The following is a 23739-nucleotide window of genomic DNA, read 5'->3' as shown; positions in this document are numbered from 1 at the left end:
ATGTGGCAGTGCTGGGTTAGCAGTTGGACTCTGTGATCTTAGAGGGCTTTTCCAACCCTTTTAATTCCAGGCCTTTATGCTTTTCCAGCCCCAACTCCCACCTCCAACCAATCCACCCAATTTTGGAGCTCACTTGGCTGCTGGGAAGGTGCTCCCAAGTTTCTCTCCAGCCCCACCTGAACCCATCTCCAGCACACCCTCCTGGCACCACAAACAGAGGCTTCATTCTCCAGCTGGACTGGCTTTTGCTGCCCCTTAAAAGCTGCTGAACAAGAACACCCTGGAGAGAAAATGCAGCCATCCTGGGAAGCTGCAAAATCACATCTGTTCCCATTGGATGTCCCTCCTGCATGACCAATCACACAGGGCAGGTTTCTGTCTCCCAGTTAGGTGACTAAACACCTTTCCAACCAAGAGACCACAAGAAGTATCAAGGTGGGGTCAGGGCATCAGTTTGCCCTTGCACAGACTTAGGAGTGCTCACCCTCTCCTTTCCCATCATCCAATGCCAGGCAGGGCTGCAGGCTCAGCCCAACACACCCAAACTCTCCTCCTTGCTGCTCCTAAGGCTTGAAACAAACAAACAAAAAAAAAAAAAAGCAAGAAAAAAAGGTATCTCCAGCACTTCTGCCAGTGTGTCTCTGCAGGTTGGAGCTGCACCCATGGGTGCAGCACAGGGCTCTGCTGTGGCCAGCCTGACCTCTCCAATCCGCCCATTCCTGTATCACATTCCTGCCTGCTAGTCAACATAGAAATGTTTTGAAAGTGTCTTAGAAACCTGCCTGGCTGCCAAAACAGTTGAAAAATGAAGCCACAAAGGGAAACGTGGGGCTGCTTTCCAGGTCGGCTCACTGGGTATTGCCTCTGTCTTCTGTGCTGCAGCTGCACAAATCATTTGCTTTTCAACAGGATTTAAAACATCTGCCTCTTCTTTTGGCTTGTGTGAGCTGCTCTGGTGCTGGGAAATGGACATTTGGGGTGAGGCAGGTTCTTGTTTTGGGTCCCCTGGGTGACAGGTGACCTGTGGAGGACAGAAATGGGTAAGGTGGGTTAGGGTTGACACCTTCCTTCCATCTCCCTCACGCCCGAACGAGTGGAGAAAAGTGAGAAAAAGCAAAAGAAGGGACAGGAAAGGTTTTTCCTTGCAGTGGGCAATGAAGCAGGGAAACTCCTGCTTGCTGGAAGCTGCTGGGACTTCAAGCAGGCTTGGAAAAGGTCTGATGGGAAGAGGACTCTCCAGGGGACCACTTCCCCGCTCCAGAGAAGCTTTTAGAAAAACATCTCCTCTTGCCTGCTGAAGCATCCAGGACTGAGCCGCCAAGCAGACCTCTCAGCCAGCCTGGCCATAATTAATCACCCCTGGAGATGAGGAAGGCACCTCCCTCTTGGTTTTGAGTTGTTTGGATTTATCTTGAGGAGGAAGAGCTGTGGGTGTTCAGACCTTGGAGGACCAGGCTGGGGGAGATGGCGCCAGACAAGGGCTGCTGAGCAGCAGTGATCACCCCACAGGTCACAGCTCATGTAGGGACAGCAACAAGTCCCTGGACATCATCCACATGTCCATCCATCACCTCTGGACATCATCCCTCCTTTGGAGGGTGAAGGATTTGGAGGATGAAACCAAGGTGCTGCGGTCCAGTGAACCCAAGCTTTGCCCAAGAGGTGTTTCCAAGTCCAGGAGAGATGGGCTAAAGTCGGCACCCAGGGCACTGCTGGGCAAAGTGAAAAATCTGAGCCTCACTCATCAGCTCTGCCCAGGCATCTCCCTCCCTCTGTGCAAGCAGCAAGCCTGTCCTTCCTCCCTTATCAGCCCCAAATAGCTCTGATGTGATGTATTGTTTTCCCTCCTCAAACAAATTACATCAGAAGAAGGAAACAGGAATATTTTTTTTCATTCTTTTCTGGCATGAACGTCCGTGAGCAAGACCTCTGCAGCACTGTTTCCATGCCAGGAGTTCATATCCTCTTAATGTCTCCTTAGCCAGCTGCCACTTTCTGCTGTTGAATAATAGATGCCATCAGTGTCCTTCCCCCCTCCATCAGGGCTTCAAGGTCACCCCTGGCCATATCCAGGGGGCCCAAGGACCCCCAGATGGAATCAGATCCAGCTGGAGAAGGAGGATCTGGCTTTTGCCCAGGGACACAGATGGGGAACACTCAGGGGAGCGCTGGGGCTTGCTCCCTGCTTGTGGAGGTGGAAAACAACTGGGCCACCTGCACATGATCCAGTGGGGCTTGTTCCCGGCCTCATGCTGACCAGGAGCCCTCCAGCCCCCCGAAATCTGAAGGTTTTTCACCCAGGTGAATGAACCCCACTGGGGAGGTTAGAGAGAACCCGTTCACTGCTTCCCTGGAGCAGCAGCCACCTGCGGGAGAGGGCAGCCTGCGAAGGTGACAATGGTGGCCTTCCACAGCTCCCTGCAGCCTCCTGGGAGGCTGTGCTGTGCCAGGACTCTGTGGGGACAGCAGTGCAGAGAAGACACAGCAAGGAGCAAACCTCGAGCAGACTTTCTGCCATGTTCTCCTAGTTCCAGCAATGATGAAAAGTCCCAACATCCCAGTCCTAGCATCAGCCCGGGTCCTAGTGCCCATGGGATTGGTCCCAGCTCCAATCCCATCCATGGTCCCATTCCCGGGCCAGAGGGGTGCGAGGGGTCCTGTCCTAGTCCTAACTCTGGCCCCATCCCTGGTCCCATTCCCAGGGGAGGATTTGGGGACCACCACCTGTCTCCAGTGTCAGTCCCAACTCTGATACCATCCATGCTCCACATCGGGAGGATGGAGGGCTCCTGTCCTAGCTCCTACCCGGAACCATTCCCGGGAGAGCAGTCGGTGTCCGGTCCCGGTGCCAGCCCCGATTCCATCCATACTCCCGTCTCCGGGAAAGGGAGCGTGTGTCCTGCTTTAGCCCTAATCCCGATCCCATCCATTATCCCATCCCGGAGGCGGCAAGGGAGAGGCTGGCCGGACTCCTGTCCCAGTCCAGCTGATCCCACGCACGTTCCCATCCCAGGAGAGCTCCTGTCCCGTCCCAGAAAGGGGAGGCGGTCCTGGCCCCGGCGGGGCGGTTCTGGCCCCGGTCCTGCCCCGTTCCAACCCCGATCCCCGTTCCAACCCCGCCCCGTCCCGCTCACACGCGGCGGCAGCACCGGGAGCGGCGGCGGCGGCACCGGGAGCCCTACCGGGGCGGGGAAGGACCAAAGCCGGGCATGGCGTGGGCTCCGCCGCCCTCCTGAGCGGGGCGATCGGTGCTGAACCCCCGGCACGACCCCGGGCACGACCCCCGGCACGGAGCCCCGGCTCGGCATCGCCCGGTGAGCGGCGGGCGGGGAGCCATGGGGGGACCATCGGGGCGACCAGGGGGGGACCAGCGGGGGATGTGGGGTGCATGTCCTGCCCACGAAGGGAGGGACAGGGGGGAGACCGCCAGGGTGGAGTGGGAAACTCGTGCGTGCGATGGGAGTGGGTACACGGGTGGGGGAGACAAGCACAGGGAGCGGCGAAGGGGACATGGACACACGTGAATGGGGACACACACACACACCAGTGTGACACGCGCGGGTGGGACACGGACACACACACACGCGGGTGGGACACGGACACACACACACACACGCGGGTGGGGACACACACACTTGTCCCTGTGCGCACACGCGGGGTGGCACTTGTTGCTGGCTGGGTGACATGGGTGACACGGGGAGCACCCAGAGCAGGGAGTGGGGCACTGCACGGGCAGAGCTGAACCCCGAGTCTCCTCCTCTGCTCCTCTGGATCCCACATGCTGCCTGCACTGCCAAAAAGACTGTGCCAAAAGCCCCGAAGTGCCCCAGGGGCAGTGGGACCAGCAGCCAGCAGGGAGTCACTGGCATGGGCTGGTGCTGTCACAAATGGTTCCAGCCAGGCACTCAGGGAAGCCTCCTTCTCCTTTTGCTCCTCTTTGCCTGAATTATTTGAATTTTTATGCATTAATTCACAATAATGTCTTTGCTTCTCAGTTTCTCCCTTCCCTCGGGAATTCACTGGCTGTTTACCCAGAATTTCCCGTACACACCTCTGGTCAAGGCCCTGAAGCTGACTCCCTGCTTTGCTCAGTGTGTTTTTACACCTCTTTGCATGCTGGGCTCCCTGTGTAATTTCCTTGGGAGTGTTTTAATTGACACTGCAGTGGGTGAGACTGATTTCAAACGCTTTGACTCCTTCTAGCAGCTGCTGGGCACTGGCTGACGACACTGCAGGAAAAACTTTAGGGGCAAAACATCTCATTTCTCTCTCTGTTCCAGTTTTCTTATCGGTTTATTGCAAAAGCCATTTGGCAACCCACTGCCTTCCTGTGCACGAGGTGAGGAGCAGCAAACCCAGCCCTGGAGGGCCACCAACACTGGGGGATGGTGGCCCTGGCTCGTGGTCACTGCTGCCAAAATTGGGCTGTTTCATTACCACCAAATTCCTCTCGTTTGCCCTCAGGCAAAGGGTGGCTGATGGGTTCAGGGGCTCCAGTGCAAAAGGAGACACCCCAAAACGTGCTGAGCCCCAAAGCACGGCTGCATCCCGGGGCTTAGTGGGTTATAAAAGCCCTAGAAGGATTTCTGACTGTCATGGCACTGAGTGACTTTATCCTGTCTCTGCCCAGTGCGATTTTTATCTCGGGATGTTGACATGAAGCCAGAACTGTGAATAGCTCTCTGGCAGTGGAGCGTGCTGCCGGCCATGCCGGGCTCCCTCCTTCATGCTCTGCAGCCCCACTAAAACCTGAGTGGGAACCACCCATGGAGCAAAGACCCTACTGCTTCCATGGGATGCTCCTTGTGGAGCAAAAAATTATCCCCCGAAGTCCACCCCGTGTGGGGTTTTCCGGTGGTGCCATGGTGGAGCCTGATAATTGTGTTATCCTGGTTGTGTCCCAGAGTGCCTTTGGTTTTGCCAGGGTGGTTGTGCTGGTGCTGGGTGACTCCGTCAGGGTGGGCAGGAGGAGGCTGGCAGGTCTCCATGGAAACATCATTTCTCCCAGATATGGAGTTGTAGGGTTACCAAAAAGCCGGGGATTGGCCAGAAACTGGTCCCCCAGTCTTCTCCCAGTCTGACTCAGTTCCTTCCTCCAGTGAGCACCAAAAGGTCGTGGAGGGCAAAACCAAAGTCAAACTCCTGATAGAAACACCACCTTTCTACCTCCAGGAAGCCTAAAGGATGTAAGTGCCCTGCCTTCCCCATGCAATAAGTGAAGCTCAAAGTTTGAGGGCTCAGATAGGATCTGTCCCCAATCCCATGGGATGCTGCAGGAGAAAACAGTCTGGAAGCATCAACTTTGCTGAAGCAGGAAGAGAAGTGTTGATGAAAGGTTTAAACATTGGCCAGGGTTGCTGTTTGCTTCCTGAAGGATCTGTCCCCAGGATGCTGCCATGCTGGGAATTGAGTCAGGTTCAGCTGAACGAAGGTGGCCTCAATTACCATTGTCACTGATGGTTTTAATGCTTTTATTTAATTCACTTTAAAGCCACAGATTTGGTTAATCCCAATTGATTTCCCATGGTGTCGAGCAAGGCAGGTGGTTTTGGTACCCCCTGGGAAGCAAAGACTGGAAGGGAGATTGATTCAGGGAGGAATTCAGGGAGTTTCTTGGGGAAAACCAGAAATTCCCAGAAAAAGTCATTTGTTTCAAAGCAAAACATTTTATTTTACCTACAAACAAAGTCATGAAGTTCTTTTAAACTGGTTATATCTTTTATTCAGACTCCCTCTCCCCTTTTTATCTTGGATCAAGTTACTGAAAAACCCTCTAGGAAACCTAAACACCCCCAGAAAAATATTTTACATGGAGAAAACAGATTTAGCTCTGCTGTTTCTCAACCTGGTGACAAGAGGGGAAACTGAGGCACGTGGCTGCTTCAGTGGAGCAGCTCCATCTCTGGAGTGGAGCTGCCCTCCAAAGGTGCTTTTTTGTAAGGAACAGAAACACAGATTCTTTGCAAGGTTTTGGTTTAAAGGAGGTGTTCTGGCTATTTTGGCGATGGAGGAATGGGTAGATCACACCCATCAGGATAAAAGAGGGATGTTGCCTGGCAGGGAGATGGATAAATCCCCTTAAGCTGCTTGGGTATCCTGGAAATGAATCTTGGAGATGTCTTGCTTTGGGATCACTGAGAGAAGCACCGGGGATGGTGGAGCCGGGACAGCTGGGGATGTCCTCAGTCCACTGATGGCCGGAGCCAGCCCGGAGGAGAAGGGCTCTGAAGGTCAGTGTGGCAGAAAGGAGCCGAAGGGAAAGGGCAGCTGGAAAGCAGGCAGTTTGGGCAGGCTCAGATTTCAGCCAGATCCTGTCTCATGGCTCCGAGCAGACAGGACTGGGAGCATCCCAACTGTTTGCTTTTGGCTGCGGAGGGTTTCAACCGCAGACCCAGGGCAGTGAAAAACGATTCCAGGTCGTTTGCTTCCCAGAGTCTTGAGTAGTTCCTGATCCAGAGCGAGGATTTTGATGAGTCTACTAAATGCCTACGAATTAGGGCAGGGAAGACACCCACGTTCTCAGTGTGTCCATTGGAAAGGAGTCAGGGAGGAGATGTGGTGAAGGGATCATGGTTTCAGCCTCCGGCGTAAAACAATGGTAGCTGTGGCAGAATGAAAGCTGCCTCTGCGAGGTCCTGCTGGTAAATTAATCCACATTAATTATTTGGGAAGGCAAATTAAACCTCATCAACCCCCGGTGTAAATGTAGCAATTGCAGCCGTGATTTGGTTGTGCTTTGCTGTCTTCAGTGACTTTGCTGCTGCTGGCAAATTCCCAAGCATGAAACATGGCTGGGATGGCACTGGGAATGCTGAAAAATGAAGCAGAAACCAGGAGTCAAGGCCTTTACTTGGCAAATCAGTACCCATAACATGGTGTCCCTATGGAGTGCTGTCCATCCCTCGACTGCCCTTGACCTTCTCCCATGACAGCCCCCTCCTTTCCCATATTGACTGATCTAAATATCCCTGGCAGATACAGTTACAGGAGCATTTTGGGATGCTGACATCACGTGCACATGCCTGTGGGGACCTATATTTGAGGGCACTGATCTGCCCAGGCTCCTCTCCTGTGCTGCCTTCATTCACTACCACTGATCTTACTTGTTTCTGGGGAAAAACTCCCGTGTCCCATGGGATAAACAGGTCCAAGGCCACGCTGCAGAGAGAGAGATAGCCTTTGCAACCTGAATGTGGTTCAGCATGGAGGAAACTGGCTGGAGAGCACCTAAAAAGCTGTGCTTCTTATCATGGTTTCACCTGCATCCAATGCCAGAGAAAAAACTTCCCACTGTGACCATGGAAAGGGCTGGGAGATGTGATGAGACAGGTGCAGGTGGTTCTCCCCAAAGCATCGTGGTTTGCTTGCTTTTGGTGATCACAGCAGTGTTTATCCTGCTTGGCATCCTCTGGAACTGCTGCTGCTGTCACCCTCCCCTCGTCCTGCCGGGGGCTCAGGGTGTCACAGTCGGAGCTGGCGTCCGTGCCACCCGTGGGCACAGCAAAGGGCAGTGCCAGCTGCCAGCTCTTGTCCCTTCACAGGCCTTGGCTGGCCCTGGCCTCTCCAGCTCGCTCCCTGCGGATGCAGCAGCACCAGAGTGAGGGGGTGGCCTGCAGCCACGGGCCCAGCACACACAGCGGGTTTTGTCCTGCAGATTCTGGGCAAAACTAGGGTGAAACAGGGAAAAGAAAGGCTTTTGCATTCCCACAAGGAGCAAGGAGGGAGAGCACGACAGCAAGGACAAGGCTCCTTTCAAACCAGCCAGCAAACCCTGTTTGCTCCTTCTCCTGAAGATGGAGATGAGGAACTTGGCACATCCCTGGGGCAGCCGGAGGAAATTCTCCACCTTGGCTTAGGGATGGGTTTCAAACCCTTTGTTGGGTTTTCTTACTAGGGTCTCAGGAGCCTGTGGCGAGATGGGCTGAAAATCAGGGTGATCTCCCCCCACCAGTGCTGGGTTGCCTGCAGGGGAGAGAGGGAATGCAGATGGGAGAAATCCCGTGCCAGCCTGAAGCCTCTGGAACTCTGTGACCCTTCCCTGTGCCTTTTAGGGCATCTTGTGTGGCTTCCCTCGGTCACGGTGGCCTGTCCAACCCGTTTCATTGCCTGCCAGGTCTGCGGGCAACCTCTCTCTGGCTGGCCACAGATCTGCAAAGCTCAGAGGGAAGCAAGAAACTGCGGAGAACAGCAGCTGGAAATTTTTTTCCCATCTGCTTGAGCTCTGTTAACCCTCTCCATCCACAGCCACAGTGCTGAGGACTCGAGGGAAGCAGGATGAGAGCAAAGCTGAACTGAGAGCAGGAAAAGCAAAACCCTGAGGCCAGGACAGAGCAAGATGGGTGCTGGCTCCTAATTTTCATGACAAAGTGGTTCCCAAAGTTCTATTGGGGTTTTTGCTGCAGATTAGTTGGGGTGAGAGCATGTGGGGTTTCCACCCCTGTCCTTGGGAAGTGTGAGCCTCAGCCAGCACTGTTTGTGCTCTGCTCCAAGGGGAGAAGCAGTGAGGTGGGATGTGTCAGTGCAAATCTGGACAGGTTGTTTGATCCAGTCCTTGGAGCAAAGACTGGAGTTATCCCCTTGTGATGGGCTGGAAGCATCAGCAATGACTTGTCAAATAACAAATAAATAACTGAAATAAAGCACTGAAGTGCTTTACTTTGTTGAGAGATCATCCAGGCTGGCAGCTTCTGGGAGACTTTCATCACCTCCTTCCCTGCAAGATCTGAGGTGGAGGTAGAGGCAGGATAGCTCTGGATGAAAACTGCTTGTTTTGCAAGAAAGGGCATGGCCACACTGTCCCTCAGCATGGTGGTACCGGGTTAGAGCTGAGCCCTTTACCTGAGAAGGCTGGGATTGCTCTTTTCCACCTAAAATCCTGATGAGATTTGGGTCAGAGTGCATCCCATGCACTCATTCCAAGGGCATCTTTTCTCAGCCCTTTTCTCCTGCAGGAGCTGCCAGTCCCTGTGCTGGATTCATGTCCCTGGAACCCCCATTTCCGCAGGCTTCCCGTAAGGCAGGGAGCAGCAGGGACATCGAACCAGCTTCTCTTACAGGAAGGGAGGAAATGCATTCTAATTTGATTCCTGACCCAGGGACTCACTCAGAGATCGTGTGTCAGCTGGGCCCAGGGCACAAAAGGGCCCTTGTCCCTCCTCACAGACAGGCCAGGCTCTGTGTGTCTGCAGAGACCCTTTCGAGCCCATTTTCCTCCTCTCAGCTGATCAGTCCCAGGCAGAAACCAGCTTTGCACAGGCAGGTCTCAAGGCCAGGGAGCAGCACTGTGACCAGGCCACCATCAGCCCAACACTAATTAAAAACCCATCATCATCATCACCAGACAACCCAGGCAGAGCCCCTGTGGTGGAGAACACACTCCTTTTGTCAAGGTTTGAGTACAGGGCCTCCAGATGTGGTGAGGTTTGCTCTACCAGAAGGAGCTGGGGATCTCTGAAATGGGGGCCAGTCACGAGCATTGCTCTTCGAAATTCCACTTTCTAATCCTTTCTGCCTGGGATTTAGCAGGACCTGATTTTCATGGTGCTCAGCTGAGTCACTTCTCATGGCTGGTTAAACACAGAATGGAGCATCTTTCCTGTTCTGTGATGCAGGAGGCCAAATTTCTGTGTGAACCTGGTGGGAAGTGTGGTTTGTGACATTGAGCTGGGCTGCAGGAGATCTGAGGTGCACTCCCACGTGTGGCCTGGGGTTTTTTGATGACTTTAGAGCAGCTCAGTTCCTCCTCTGTGCTCCAGGTCCAAAGTGAGGTTAAATAAAACTCCCTTTTTCTGCCTGACCATAATTCCTCCATGCCAGGGACTGCCTCAGCTGTGTCACCAACGCCACGAGGCAGTGGTGTCTGTGGTGGGTGATGCTCTGCCCTCCTGAGCCATTGTTTCCATATCCTTACAGCCTCTTTGCTTTCCCCACAGGGCAATGGAGAACCTCACGACTCCTCCAGCCTGGACCAGAGCCATCAACAGCTCCCTGGACCCGGGTGGCACAGATGACAACCCCTACAAGTGCGTGTTTGATGAGGACTTCAAATACGTCCTGCTGCCCGTCTCCTATGGCATCGTGTGTGTGGTGGGGCTCTTCCTCAACCTGCTGGCCCTCTACGCCTTCATCTTCAGGATCAAGACCTGGAACGCCTCCACCACCTACATGTTCAACCTGGCCATATCCGACACGCTCTACGTGGTCTCCCTGCCCCTGCTGGTGTACTACTACGCCATGGGGGACAACTGGCCCTTCAGCGTGGGGCTCTGCAAGATCGTCCGCTTCCTGTTCTACACCAACCTCTACTGCAGCATCCTCTTCCTGCTCTGCATCAGCATCCATCGCTTCCTGGGCATCTGCTACCCGCTGAAGTCGCTGCAGTGGGGCCACGTGCGCCACGCCCGCCGGGTGTCCGTGCTGGTGTGGCTGGTGACCGTGGTGTGCCAGTCGCCCGTGCTCTTCTTCGTCACCACCAGCGTCAAGGGCGACACCATCACCTGCCACGACACGTCCAGCAAGGACCTCTTCGGCCAGTTTGTCATCTACAGCTCGGTGATGCTGGTGCTGCTCTTCTGCATCCCCTTCCTCATCATCATCGTCTGCTACTGCCTGATGGCCCGGCGGCTGCTGCAGCCCACCCGGGGCATTTCCCGCCTGTCCCGCTCCAAAAAGAAGTCGGTGAAGATGATAATCATCGTCCTGGTGGTCTTCATTGTTTGTTTCCTTCCCTTCCACGTCACTCGTACCTTGTACTACTCCTTCCGGAGCTGGGACCTGAGCTGTCAGACCCTCAATGCCATCAATCTGGCCTACAAGGTGACTCGTCCCCTCGCCAGCACCAACAGCTGCTTGGACCCCATTTTGTACTTCTTAGCAGGGCAGCGATTTATGAAGTTTGCAGGCAACAAAATGCTAGGGAAGCCTCAGAATGAGGTTGCTCTGGGCATCGTGCCCAACAGTCACCTGGGAACCAGCAGTGACACAGACACACTCTCCAAGGGGCTGAAATCCTAGCTCTGCTCACAGCAGAAGGGTTTATCCCGGTGTGAAGGGAGGTCAGGATGCTCTGGGGCCCGAGGCTTTGGGTGTTTGGGGTGCCTGGCTTGCACCCAGCCCAGCATGGTCTGTGTCAAACACGCTCCTCTGCTTGTTTTGCTGTGCCTTTTTCAGGAGGATGCAGCTGTGGTTGCACACACAAACCCTGAGCTCTGGCTCTGCGTCCCAGCCTGCCCCTCTGCTCAGTGCTGAGGATCTGCTAACAAAAATTCACACCCTGGATGCCTTGAATCATTTTGCAACACAAAGACACCGTGTGCAAAAGGTCCCCCTAAAGAATTCCGTGTGCAGATCGCCTGGCACAGGGGGAGCTGGAGTTTCTCTGTGCCTTGGCAAGGCAGGAAAGGCCTTGGGTGGATGAGGAGAGTCAGCTGCAGCTCTTCTGAGCAGCTTGATGAAAATGTCAAGGACAAATATCACCTACAGCAGGAAAGGATCTCCTACAGCTTTGCATCCCTGAAGATCTGCAGGGATGGGATTCCCATCCTGTCCCAGGGCTGGCTTCCCATTACCCAGGGTGCTGAAGGACATTCCATCCCACTGGAGTACACTGGTAGCAGCCCACTGGAGTTTACTGGTACCATCCAGCAGGTCCCCTTGCAGGTTTCTCCAGTGGGGCCAACATCTTCCAAAAAACCCATTAGTGCTTCCCAACAGCAACAGTCACCTTTTAAAAGCTTTTAGGAACCTACAGCTTCCAGCTACTGGCTTTAGTAATCATCTCCAGCTCATTAAAATTTAAGGTGAGCTGTTCACGTCTTGTTTTTAACCCCTTTCCTGGTGACTCATGTTTCCAGGCCAGCAGCAAAGACCAGTGCTCATCCTCTTGGCTGAGCACTGCCACCTCCCCATTGCTGTCCCTCAGAGGTGACAGAATTTGCCAGCACTGAACCCTGCGTTGAGGAGCCGTAAGTGGTGCTGAGCTTAACCCCATTCTGCCTGGATTTTGGAAAAAGGACATTTGTAGGGTGGTTCATCCCACCCTCGAGCGTGTTTGGGATAGGATTGGGTTAAGACAAGGCTTGCACCATGGCAGCACCTTTATTTCTTTGTTCTTGTGAAGGAGGCTTGGCTTTTGTGCTGAGGGTCATGCCTCAGTCACTGGGGCGAGACAAATAACTGGGAGAAATGAATTCAGCCGTGCCACTGAACTGGTACAAATGTCACTGCAGGCCAGGCCTGGCCCTGTCCCCTGCCCTTGCCAAAAAGCAGTGTGGACACAGTTACGTGCTCAGAATAATTCAAGAAAAACATACCCAGAGATCCCTCCTGAGGTCCTGCTTGGAGATCCTGCCTTCCTCTGGCTGAGCCACCACCCTGGGCAGCAGTGCCATCAGGGGTGTCCCTCTGTGATCCTGATCTCCAGGTTATCCCACTGGCCAGATGCAGAGCAGTTGGAGAGGCCCCAGCTGGAAATCTAACTCTAGACTTTTTTGTTTTGTTTGTAAAAGCACTAACTTATACTAGAAAGAAAAGAAAAGGTGAGTTTTATGACAGTGACTGTACATTTTTATTTTTGTAACATGCGAACGCCTCAGATTTCTGATAGTAAAGGAGTTTATTTCTACTAGTAGCACTTGTCAGCCATCTCCTCTGGTATGTGCAAAGATGGATACTGGGGGTAGAAATGGGCTGTTGAATGTCATGGACATATTTTAAGCTCCAGGTACAGCTGTCCACTCCTCTGTGAATCTTGATCTCCATCTAATTCAGTGAATTCAATCTCTGCTCTTAAATTCAGTGATTTCAGGGGGCTGATACTACCAGCTCTGGCAAAACCCAGGTGCAGAGGCAGCTCTGTGGTCGTGGCAGGGCTTCAAGGGTGCCAAAACCCCTTGGAGCATGACAAACTCAGTAGCTAGCCTTTTTGGTTGTGTTTCCATGGAGTTGGCAGCTTCTCCTAGGCTGCTCATGTTGAAGAGTAGAAGAAATTGTTAGATTAATTAACAAATCTCAAAATTAGATTAATTGTTAGATTAATTAACAAATCTCAAAATAATTAATCTCCCATCCCATGGACCTTTTTTTTTGGTTTTTTTTTTTGGTTCTCCCAGCCACTCACAAAGCCACCAAACCAAGATGTTGGAAACCTCTTGTTCTCACAGGCTCCTCACCTTCCCCTGCAGGCACCAGGAGAAGGTTTCCTGAGCCTAACCACAGTCCCCATGAAAAAATACATTTGGTTTCAATCTATTTTTCATTTGGTTTGCGATTTATCTTGGTCCCCAGCCTGGCTTTTTCTGGGCCTTTCTCTGCCAGTGAAACAAGGCTCAGGACACACATCCATGGATGTGTTTGTTCCAAACTGCGGTCAAGCCTTGCAGTCTGCTCAGCAATAATCTGAGCAGCTCAGAGAGGAACTTCCAAGGGATATGGATGATCTCTGCAAGTATAATTTTATGGAAACCCACTGTTCTGTGCATCCCTGGAAGTGTTCAAGGCCAGGGTGGACAGGGATGCTGCAAGGTGTCCCTGCCCGTGGTGGGAGGAGAGGTTAGAATGAGATGATCTTTAAGGTCCTTTCCAACCCAAACCTCTTGGGATTCCATGACTCTCTGGTTCTGTGAATTCCTTCACTTCCATCCTGAAACTGATTTCAAATCAGTTTACCCTCAATGTCCCAGCAATGTCTTTAAGGTGCAGCCACAGTCACTCATCACCCTGCTGTGGGACACAAGCCCTCTGTGGTCCCCTGCACCAGGGCAGAAAGCTTTGCTTTGCTTTCTCTTTCCAAGAACTTTGTAGCCATTAGAGCTGCCAAAACACAAAGTCTAAAAAGCATAAAGCCAAAAAAAAAGCTGTAAGCCCCAGAATTCCTAAATGAGGTATCCCAGGAGGCACCCTCTGAAAAGCCCCTCTTGATTTCCAGCCCAGGTTTTGGGGTCTCTCTCCGGGGTTAATGCCCAGGGACCAAGGGCTCACACGTGAATAGGTTTATCTTGTGGGATTTCCAGCATCATTCCCAAATTTTTCCTGCAATGACTGCGCAGCTCATAGCAGCACTGAGTCACCCAAACCCAAGAATGAGAAGTAAGAAAGAAAAACAGCCATTGATGTGGACCAGAGAGGCTGTGCAGAGAAACGAGCAGAAAAAAAAACCAGCCAGCCTCGCCAAGTGGTTACAAACCACTTTTTCTAAATATCCCTTAGCACAGGGAGCAGGAAGCGAAAGTTAAGAGCACTGATGGTTTCCTGCCAAGGAAACAAATGTGCCACATGGGCTGGAGGGATGCACGCTTCTGCTGGATCTTCCCAGCATCCAAGTGGAGAGCTTTTCCTTCCTGATCATGCCTTTCTAGGAAGTAGACCCTTAATGGGACAGTGGCAGGCAATGGGCTGTGTTGTTACTGTAAATACTTGGTGCATCCACTTCTTTTTCAAGTCCTGGCTCCATTTCTGCTCTACTCAGCCAGTTTGATAAAGGGACAAAGTCCCTGCACTGCTGAGCTCCTATGAGTTTCATGGGACATTGTGACACGAAGGGGAAGGAGCCAAAGGAGCTGTCACCCAACAAAATTTGGGTTTAAAGCTCAAAATTTGTTTTAGACACCAGAGAAACCTCCCCCACTTCCCCATGCCAGAGGGGCTGGCGTGGCACAGTGTCCCTCACACCATGAGGGGTGAGGGAAGGTGGCAGCCCCAAAGCCACCCAGCAGACCAAAGCTGTGTTCAGACACGGGGGAGATTCTCAAATCCCACAAACCAATATGATTGCAGAAATCCCCCAAAATGGGTGGGCCAAGGCAGCAGTTTCTTAGGGAGAAACCAAACCAGTGGGTGTTTGAAATAGCACACCAATCAGGCAGCTTTGTGAGGAGTTTATTTGAAGACTTTCACAGTTTCAATACCAATACTTGCAGACTCTGGCAAATAAATGCTCAGGAAAGCCTGAAAGTTTAAAATATTTTTTTAAAATTATTTCTCCTCAAATACCTGCAGTTTTAAGCCCTGGCTAAGCACCAGCATTTTGGGGTGTGTTTTGGGGAGCAGCTGGAGTGTGCACATGCAAACACACATGCATGTGTTGTATATCAGCATACAAATGCCCACAATCCATGCTCCAGGACTGGAGAAGGTTTTGAGCCCTCATGCCTATTGCCTGATCTCCCAGGGGCAGAAAAAAGCATCCAGAACTGCCAAAGAAAACCCCAAAACCTAATGTATGCAAGAACAGCAACTCCACAAATCCTCCCAGCCTGCTGAAAGTGTCCTGCCTGTGGCTCCTCACTCATGAGATGAGCTGCAAGGTCTCAGCTCGGTGCTGGAGGCTCCCACTTTTGCAGCACCCCCAAAGCCCCATTTTGCCTGGGCAGGTTTTGCAGCCCCATTTGATGGTAGGAGAGCTGGAGATTCTCCCACCAGATCCTTCTGCTCTGCTTTTGCCACTCACTGTGGAAAGGCACTGTGTCACAACCCCATTCCAGCCCCCTCAGATCCTCGAGATGCCCTCAAACCACCGAGCTCCCACCTTTGAACTTGGAAAGAAAGGGGTAGGAGGTTTTCAGCTGAGGTCTCAGCCAGTGGGGGACCTTGGGAGGTGGTGGAAGGTACCTGGAAGATCCTGGTCCCAGCAGTGCAAACCCCATCCTAGGCTGATTTTTAACTGAGAAATTATTTAGCTGAACAGGCTGAACCTGCGGCAGCAGAGTCCTCTGCTGGTGCCAAGGGGATGTGCCAGCAGCAGGGTCCTTGTCCCCAGGCTGGGATTGTGGCTCTGACTGGGTCCTGATTTTCACCCATGGCACTTTCCAGGGAATGGGGAGGTTTTCTGTTCACTTTGAAGTTCCCCTTGCCTGGTTTCTCATCCTGTCACCTGTGGTTTTGCTGACAGGGAAAGAGCCTGGTCACCAACTCATCACCCAGTGGCCCACCTACTGCTCCAGCTCCATCCCTTCCCTTGGGGAAAGGCTTCATGCTCCTTTAACATCCTTTTTCCCTTTTAACTGGGGCAAGTGGGTTGGAAACTGGCTGGACACCTTTAGGAAAGGATGGATGTGTGTGGATGGAGGTGGAGGACACGTTGGGAAAGACCTTGGTATGAGCCAAGTGGGGCTTTCCCACCATCACTGCACTTGGAAACAGCTTTATTTCAGAGGGATGTCCCTGCTCAGTCATTCCTCCGGGCTCTGGAGCTCCCTGCAAACCTCCTCTGCTGAGAAGCAAGAGGATGGGATGTCTTCCTTAAGATCTTTCCCAGGTAAGTGGCTCCAGCACCCCGGAACAGCCGGATGCGGTTCTTGCCCTGCTCCTGCTCCGTGACTTGGGTGCATTTCACAGCCTGGCAGCAGGACAAGGCGTCACCTGGGTGTCAGCACAGCCTGTTTGCAAATAGGGCGCGGGTTCAACGCTCCTCATGGCCTGTGGAACGAGTCCAGCTGGTCCCAAAAGAGCTCCAGAGCCTCGGGATGGGATTGCAAAGCAGGTTGGGAACTCCTGTGGGACTCTTTGGTGTCATCCTGTCACCGCAACCTGCAGGGCCAAGCGGAAAGGCTGCAAGAAAGGGGAGGATCCACACTCTTCTGGTCCTTCTTGGGCAAAGGAGTGGAGACAGCCCAGCTGGGAGCTGCTGAATGACCCAAATCGTCCCTAAATAGCTTCTGCAGCCCTGTGCTCAGCAAGATGCCGATACTCCAATGTCTCACCCTCCAGCATCCCCCGAGGATGAGCTCACAGGGCTGAGACCTAAAAATAACCCTCTGGGGGCAGTGGGTGGGTGGGCATCGCTGTCACTGCACCATCACCAACGTCAGCATTCCCAAGCCCCTGTTCCCAAGCCCATCTGCACTGCCATGCTGACCCCAAACCCCTCTGGCACACAGAACCACAGGGGGTTGCCAGGGAAGTCCCAAAAGCCCTGGAGCAGCCTCCCTGCTCGTGCATCCCCATCTGCTCTTCCTCAGGCAAACGGGATCCTGGCTGGGTGGTCTGGGCTCAGGGTCTCCTTTGTGGTCAGCTGCTGGGGTGATGCACCAGGTGTGGGGAGCAACAACAGGATTTTGGGGATTTTTGGGGGGTGGAGTTTTGGGGATTGTGGGCCTGGGCTGAGCAGCGTGAGGATGATGCCTCAAGCCAGAGTTGTGGGCAGCAGTGAATGCCCACGTGCTGTGATGCCAGTTCCATGTGGTGATTAATACCCCACTCTCCTGAGCCTCATCCAGACTTTCTGAGGTCATTTCCTCGAAATCCATCATCCTTCCCAGGCAATGCTTCCCAGATGTTGCAACCCATCTCTGCATTTCTGTATCTGGCTGGTGGTGTGAGGCAGCGAGAGGAGTAAGAGCAGCACGTTCCAAAAAACCATTGTAGCATCAAAATCCCCCTCATCTCCAAAATATTTCCATTTTTTGTCCCAATTATGGTAACTCTTCCAGCGCACCCAGAATGCAGCTGGATGGAAAATGTGCTGCAAATTTGGATTTATATCAGCTGCTCTTCCTCCGGGTTGCCCGTAGATGGAGGAAGAGCACTGCACCCCTCTGGGCTCCTCCTTCAGCTTGTTTGGTGAGGCTCGTGGTGTTTTGGGGTCTCCTCCCCCCTGCTTTAGCCCATCAGATGCTTGGTTTGGGTGATTACAGCCTGTCCTGGGAGAAATGTTGGCCAGGACCTGCACAAGACCCCCAGTGTGAACCCATGAGACAGAGGCAGCCCCTTCAGGACCCCATGAGACACACAAAATGCCCAGGTGGCCTCATCCAGATGGGCATCCCCAAAAAAAAGAGCTGCTTTGGAGGAGTTGGAACCAAACCTTGTCAGGGGTGGTGCAACAATTGCTCTGGACATTCCCAGCCCAGGGCTATGGATCCAGCTGGTGACGTCCAAGGAGGATGAATCATTCCAGGTGAGCACCACACAAAGATTTACCACCAAGGTGTTGTTCTGCTGATGTTGGTTGAGGGTGGAAGTATTTGGGGGGGGATGGAGAAGTTGTGCATGGAAGTTGGATGGAAATCCAAGTTGTTGGAGCAACCTGGGCTAGTGGAAGGTGTCCCTGCCCATGGCTGGGAGTTGGGATGAACTTTAAGGTCCCTTCCAACCCAAATCATTCTGGGATTCCTATAAACAACTCAACTCCCAGAAAACATCATAATTTTGGGAGATAGAATTATTCCCCTTCCTACTTTTCTGATGCAAAGCACTTTTCATTTCACAAAGACACCTTTTCAACTAAAAAACCCACAAAAAACCTCCACTCTTTTTTCTCTTTTTTTCTTTTTTCTTTTTTTCTTTTTTCTTTTTTTCTTTTTTGGCCAAAATAGTCAAGGGTTAAAAGAAATCAACGGGAACTACTTGCTTTGACCTCCCTTTGACTGGAATTATGCTTTCCTCCCAAATTTTGGTTCAACCACCCAGTCAAAAAATGCCTCCTGCCCCAGCCTTGCCCAGGGCTGGCTTTGTGGGTTTTGTCTGGTTCCAAGTTAATGGGATTATTGTGAAACTGGTGGACACTTGACGTCGACCCTGTGTGGGAGGAGGAGGAATCAGTTGGAACACTTTAAGAAACTCGATTTCGTAGGAAAAAGGCAAGAGAAAGACTCATTACCCTGCAGATAAAGCCTTCACAAAAGCAGGGAGGGAGAAAAAAATCCTTTTCCAGTAAGAGCAAATGTTTACCCTGCACCATACAAAGTGACCCCAGGTAATCTCAGGTTTAATGACATGGTTTAGTACCACTGAAAAGGACCTCTTTTGCATTTCTCAGGCTGTCATTCAGAGATGTCCCCACCAGGGAATTTCCTACGGATATCTGGAGATATCCTGGTAACAGCAGCCACATTTTTTAAATGTCTTGTGAAGCCTGTTATATATATAAATATATATTTATGTATTTTGAGATGTGTTGTGCATTTTTTTCATGCGTATTTGCATAAGCCCCAGTGCCCCACTGCTGGCAGAGGCCCCTGGGAAAGGGACAGGGGGAAGGAATTAGCAATGTGATACCTGCTCTGAATCACACCCTGCTTTTGTGGCTGCAGGATTTTGTGAGAAGGAGGTGGGGTAAGTTAGATAAGCTCCAGAAAATGTCCCTGCTTTGGAGACTTTCCCACTTTTATAACCTCCACACGTCACGCTACCTCCTCCAGGTGGGTGAGTCGTGGTGGCTGAAACCCCCCTGCTCCATCCAGGTGATCTTGGATCCTCATCCTGGGCTTGGACAGGTCTTTTCCAACCTGGAGCTTGATCAGATCTTCATTCCCCCTGGGGTCTGTCCCAGCTCCAGCCCATCTCCCTGTGGAACAGCAGGGCAGGGACAGCTGGCAGGAGATGCTGCCACCTCCTCAGCACTGTGAATTCAGCACAATTAATTTTATCCACCACCACCACCAAGCTCTGCAGCAATGCTCTGTGGGCTCTGCTTCCTGTTAACTCCTTCTACAGCTTTCACTGAGTTGCTCCCCAAAATCCTCCACACACTCAAGTGGGTTTACACCTTCAACTTGCTGTGTCCATGACCTGTTCCATGCCTCCCCCTTTGGACTCAACATGGACCTTCAGCAGGAGATTTTCTTTCCTCTGATGACATTTTGCTGTTTGAACCTGGCTGCCCTGGGCCTTTTTGAATCAGTGCTTTGCATTTGCATCCTCAGCCCACTTCCACTCCCTCTGCAAACATTTCATCCTGTTCAGCTGCTTAATTCTCAGGAGCTTCCTCATTTCTTTGCCATTTCCCTTTTTGCAGTCAAACACTGCAGTACCAGGATTTTTTTTCCACTGAAAACACTTTGTTGTAACTGAACCTTCTCTGCTAAATCCAAACAACATTCTAACCATGGCCAGGCAGGGGTTTAGCTGGGCCAAATCAAACCCATCAAGATAATGCCCAAGGACTGTCAACCCTATGGGTTGGCCATGAATTTGTCCTCTCCAAGGATGGAACACTCACTCAGAGCTAAATCAGGAGGAATTCCAGGATCTGAGAGCTGTAAAGGCTTTGCAGAGGTTGAACTGCTGTGGACTTTCACAAAGGAAAATCCAGAGCATCTTGCAGCAGAGGCATCTCCTGGATGATGTACCAGATGATACTGATTGTCTCAATAAAAGAGAGGAAATTATATTGTCCCAAGTATTGCTGTAGAAAATGATTTTTTTCTGGTAGTCCATGGGCTAGGCCAGCATCCAGGATCTCACCCACCAGCATCTTCCCAGGGCAAGGCTGGTGGAGATGGGGAGAGCCTGGCTGAACTGGGCATGCTGGGGAACCCTCCCTGACATGCACAAGGTTCTGGGACAGCCAGGGTTAGTGGGAACCAGAGGGTGATTCAGCCAGGAACGCATTGCTGTGGACATTTCTTCTCTGGGGCTTAGGGGTTTTTCCCAGTGGACACAGTGTGGTCACCCCTGGGGACAACGGTGCCCTCTGACCACTCTCCTCCAGGGACAGCCTCTCTGGACCTCTGTTCCAGCCAGCAGACTCTGGGCAGGCAGTGACTCTCCAGAAACCTCAGTCTGATGAGTCTAAGAGGAGTATTTGTTCTGGCCATGGGCCGGGACAATTTAACTTGCCAGCCTGAGCCCTTGAGAGTCAGGGGTCAGTGTTGGGGCACAACAAATGCCTTGTCCTGGCTCTGCCTGTCACAGCTTGGCCACCCAGAGCTCGGTGACAACACCCTGAGCTCGTGCATGGATCCTGCAGAATAAAGAGGAAAAGCTAAGGAGAAGCATCCCCAACATTTAACAGCGCAATACCTACAAAATTGCTTGGCTTGATGGTGTGTCTGCACTCCTAGGACAAGAAACGGCCTTTTTTAACCCCAGGAAATCTCAAAATATGGGAATTCACACAGGGGTGTAAAAGAGTTTTGTGCAGTGACACTAAAGTCCCTCTTTGTGGTGCCAAAATGTTATGGGGAACAGATGATGCCCCTGCTGTGCAGCCAGACCCTTTTTCCAGGTGTGCAACTCCTTGCTTGGCTGAGCACACATGAAGAGATAAAAATCCCTTGTGGATATCTTGGGGATCCTCAGAGATGAGCCCCTTTCCTAACCTTTCCACCTTGAGGGAGAACAAGGATGGGGACATCTCCTTTGTCCCCTTAATGCCATTCCCCGACACCAGCTCACCTCATTGCTATTGTTCTGTGTGGCCTGAGGGTTTGAACATAATCCAGGGAGCAAAAATGGAAATTCCCCAGAGCCCAGAGGGAAGGAGGATGGAAACAGAACAGTTCCTGATCTTGTGGCAGCAGCGAGGCAGCTCCTTGTCCCTGGTTAGAGACCAGGCTGTGCTGGCTGGGAAGCCACAGGGACCACTGGGACACAAAGTCCAGGGCAGGATGACCTGGGGGTCACACTTTACCAGGCTTTGCTCCTCACCATGGATTCAGAGGTGGGAAGGGCCTAGAGTGATGAGCCTGCAGTTGGAGAGAGGCAGATGAAACCCTGAGCCCTTGGTCCAAAATCCCAGGAAAGCTCAAGGCCTGGCTGAACAGGGCTTGGAGGTCTAGAGGGGTATGTCTCTGCCCATGGGGGGAGGCTGGAACAAGGTGGTCTTTAAGGCCCCTTCCAAGCCAAACCATTCCATGATTCTCTGAAACATAGGACACACACTCCAGTGTGCTGATGAGTGCCTGTTCTCTTGAAAAAGCCACTGTCAGCTCATCCAAAATCAAAACCAGCCACCTTCGAGAGCACCAGAGATTTTAATACATGTTGTTACTGCCTTCTCTCTATTTGCCTTCTCATCACAGGGTTTTCCCAGGATTTTCTAGGCATCCCTTGTCCCTAAGGGGGGCCAGAAAGCTGAACCTTCAGGAATTGTCACTTCCCAGTCTCCAAACTGGGACAAGCCCACCAAAGCCAGCAGCTGCTCTCCACCCAGTGGATGGATAAGCATTGCCAGAGATGTCACTGAAGTATCAGCTCTTCTTCCCAGGGTCCTTGGGATTTCTGATCCGTATTTCATCACCACTTTTGCACTTTTCTGGCATTGTGTCCCAGGTGTCAGCTCCTTGAAATGCCCCCAGCAGTGCTGCTGGCTGTGGTGAGAAACACTGCTGGTATCAGCCATTGATGCCTGGTTAAAATAATCCCTTAAAACCAGCAGGGAAGAACACTTGGTGTCCTAGGAAACATCACGAAGAGGAGCTGAGTTCAGTGGCCTGGATCTGGCTCAGGTGCTGGTGCTGGTGCTTTGCCCCTGTTATTATTTCCCAGCCAACCTGCTGCCTCCAGCTTCCGTTCCCTCTGCATTTTTCCCTCCATTTTGTCCCAGTCTAGGGCCAGGAGGGCTCTGCAGGAGGAACCCTCCTTGGGTGGCATGAAAGGACAAATATTTGGCTTTTTGTGCTGTTTGTGTGCAGTATTTCTGGGGCATTGGCATTTCCACTGTGGCTGCTCGTGGGAGGTCACTGTAATTCAGGGGTAGGCAGCAAACAGCTCTGCATAATCCCAAGCCTTGTCCCCAAATATTCAGAAATCGCTGGTTCATGGCATTAAGGACTTGCATTGTCCTTTGAAAATGAGCTTTAGCATTGGGTGAAGGGATAAACGAAGCAAGGTCCTTCCTGAGCCTGAAGGAAAGGGAATCAGGAAAGCCTCAGGGATGCTTAGACCTGCTCAGTGCACATCAACCAGGATGCACAGGACAGTGTGGAAATCAAAAAAGATGGGCTGGGAAGGAGGGAAGGAGGAGAGAAAAGTTTACAGCACATTATGTAATCAGAAAATAATTAGGCTGGAAAAGACCTTGAAGATCATCAAGTCCAGCCATGAATGTTGGACAAGCAGGACATGGAGCAGCTGACCTCCATCCAAGGCCCGGGGAAGGGAAACACCCAGTGCCAGGATGATTTCCCAAGGGAAAAACCCCAAGCTTGGTATTTCATCCAGCCAGCATGCCATGGAGAGGCAGAGAAGGAGCCAAAGCCGGGATCAAAGTGCTGGTGGCTGCTCAGTTATAATCATTTATAGCTGTGATTTTTAGCCCCTGGGATGCAAAGGGCAGCAGAGCAAAGGAATCCAGTTGGAACATCCATGATTTTGGACTGACTCCCAGAGGGGCAGGGTTTGTCCCTGCCCCAGGGCTGGCAGAGTGTGTCCCTCTCCTATCTCCAGTGCAGTCCAGGGTTGCCTGGCCCTGGGTGCAGCTTCATGGAGCTGAAACACTTCCATGTTTGCAGCTCAGCCAATGGCTGTTCTTATCTCAGCCCAGCTCCCTGCATCTGTACCAGCCCTTATCTCCCCCAAAACATTCTCCCTGCACTTGGAAACTGGGAGCATTTCAAACTGGGAGCACATCCCTCCCCTGCCAGCTGGGCTTGCAGGCTGCGTGAGCACTGAGGGGCAATTTGGGGCAGGAAATGTGTGGTTGCACCCATTTTTTCCCCTATTCTTTTCACCACTGCTCCATACATTTTCCATTCCCAAACCAGGAGCTGCACTGGGAGGCCTTGCTGGAAGAGAAGGACCTCCAACCCCCCTGCACAGCGTGGTGAGGGACACACTGACCCTGTCCCCTTATCCACAGCAGGTGAAATATTCGAGATGTCCCCAAGGGCACCAAGCAGCCCTGGAGAGCAAGCACAGGCTGCAGCCAGAGAATGGGATTGTTTGGGCTGAGGGGAGAGCTGATTAGAGCTGCTGAAGGCCCTCAGAAAGCTGATTGTACTGCAGGACAGGGGTGAGGGGCTGCAGCAGAGGGACATCACATCTCTGAGCAGTGCCCAGGAAAACACTGAGCTCCAGCCC

General features: G+C 52.2%; 1 protein-coding gene and 1 long non-coding RNA gene across 2 annotated transcripts; both read left to right on the top strand.

Moving 5' to 3' along the window:
• Positions 1 to 3108: 3108 nt before the first annotated feature.
• P2RY2 (purinergic receptor P2Y2) lies at positions 3109 to 12628 on the top strand. Its single transcript, XM_085078014.1, has 2 exons — positions 3109 to 3314; positions 9933 to 12628. Exon 2 carries the CDS (start codon positions 9937 to 9939, stop codon positions 11011 to 11013), a length of 1077 nt encoding a protein of 358 aa, XP_084934140.1. The 5' UTR covers positions 3109 to 3314; positions 9933 to 9936; the 3' UTR covers positions 11014 to 12628.
• Positions 12629 to 14451: 1823 nt separating this feature from the next.
• LOC146445639 (uncharacterized) lies at positions 14452 to 18888 on the top strand. The gene is made up of 2 exons (XR_014855662.1): positions 14452 to 17893; positions 18312 to 18888. It is a non-coding gene; the product is annotated as an uncharacterized LOC146445639 (long non-coding RNA).
• Positions 18889 to 23739: the final 4851 nt, after the last annotated feature.

Source organism: Lichenostomus cassidix, chromosome 1 (genome assembly GCF_008360975.1).
Source record: "Lichenostomus cassidix isolate B80296 chromosome 1, HeHo_3.0, whole genome shotgun sequence".
NCBI lineage: Eukaryota > Metazoa > Chordata > Aves > Passeriformes > Meliphagidae > Lichenostomus > Lichenostomus cassidix.
Note: the sequence above shows the minus strand (reverse complement) of the source record. Positions and strands in the feature narration are given on the sequence as shown.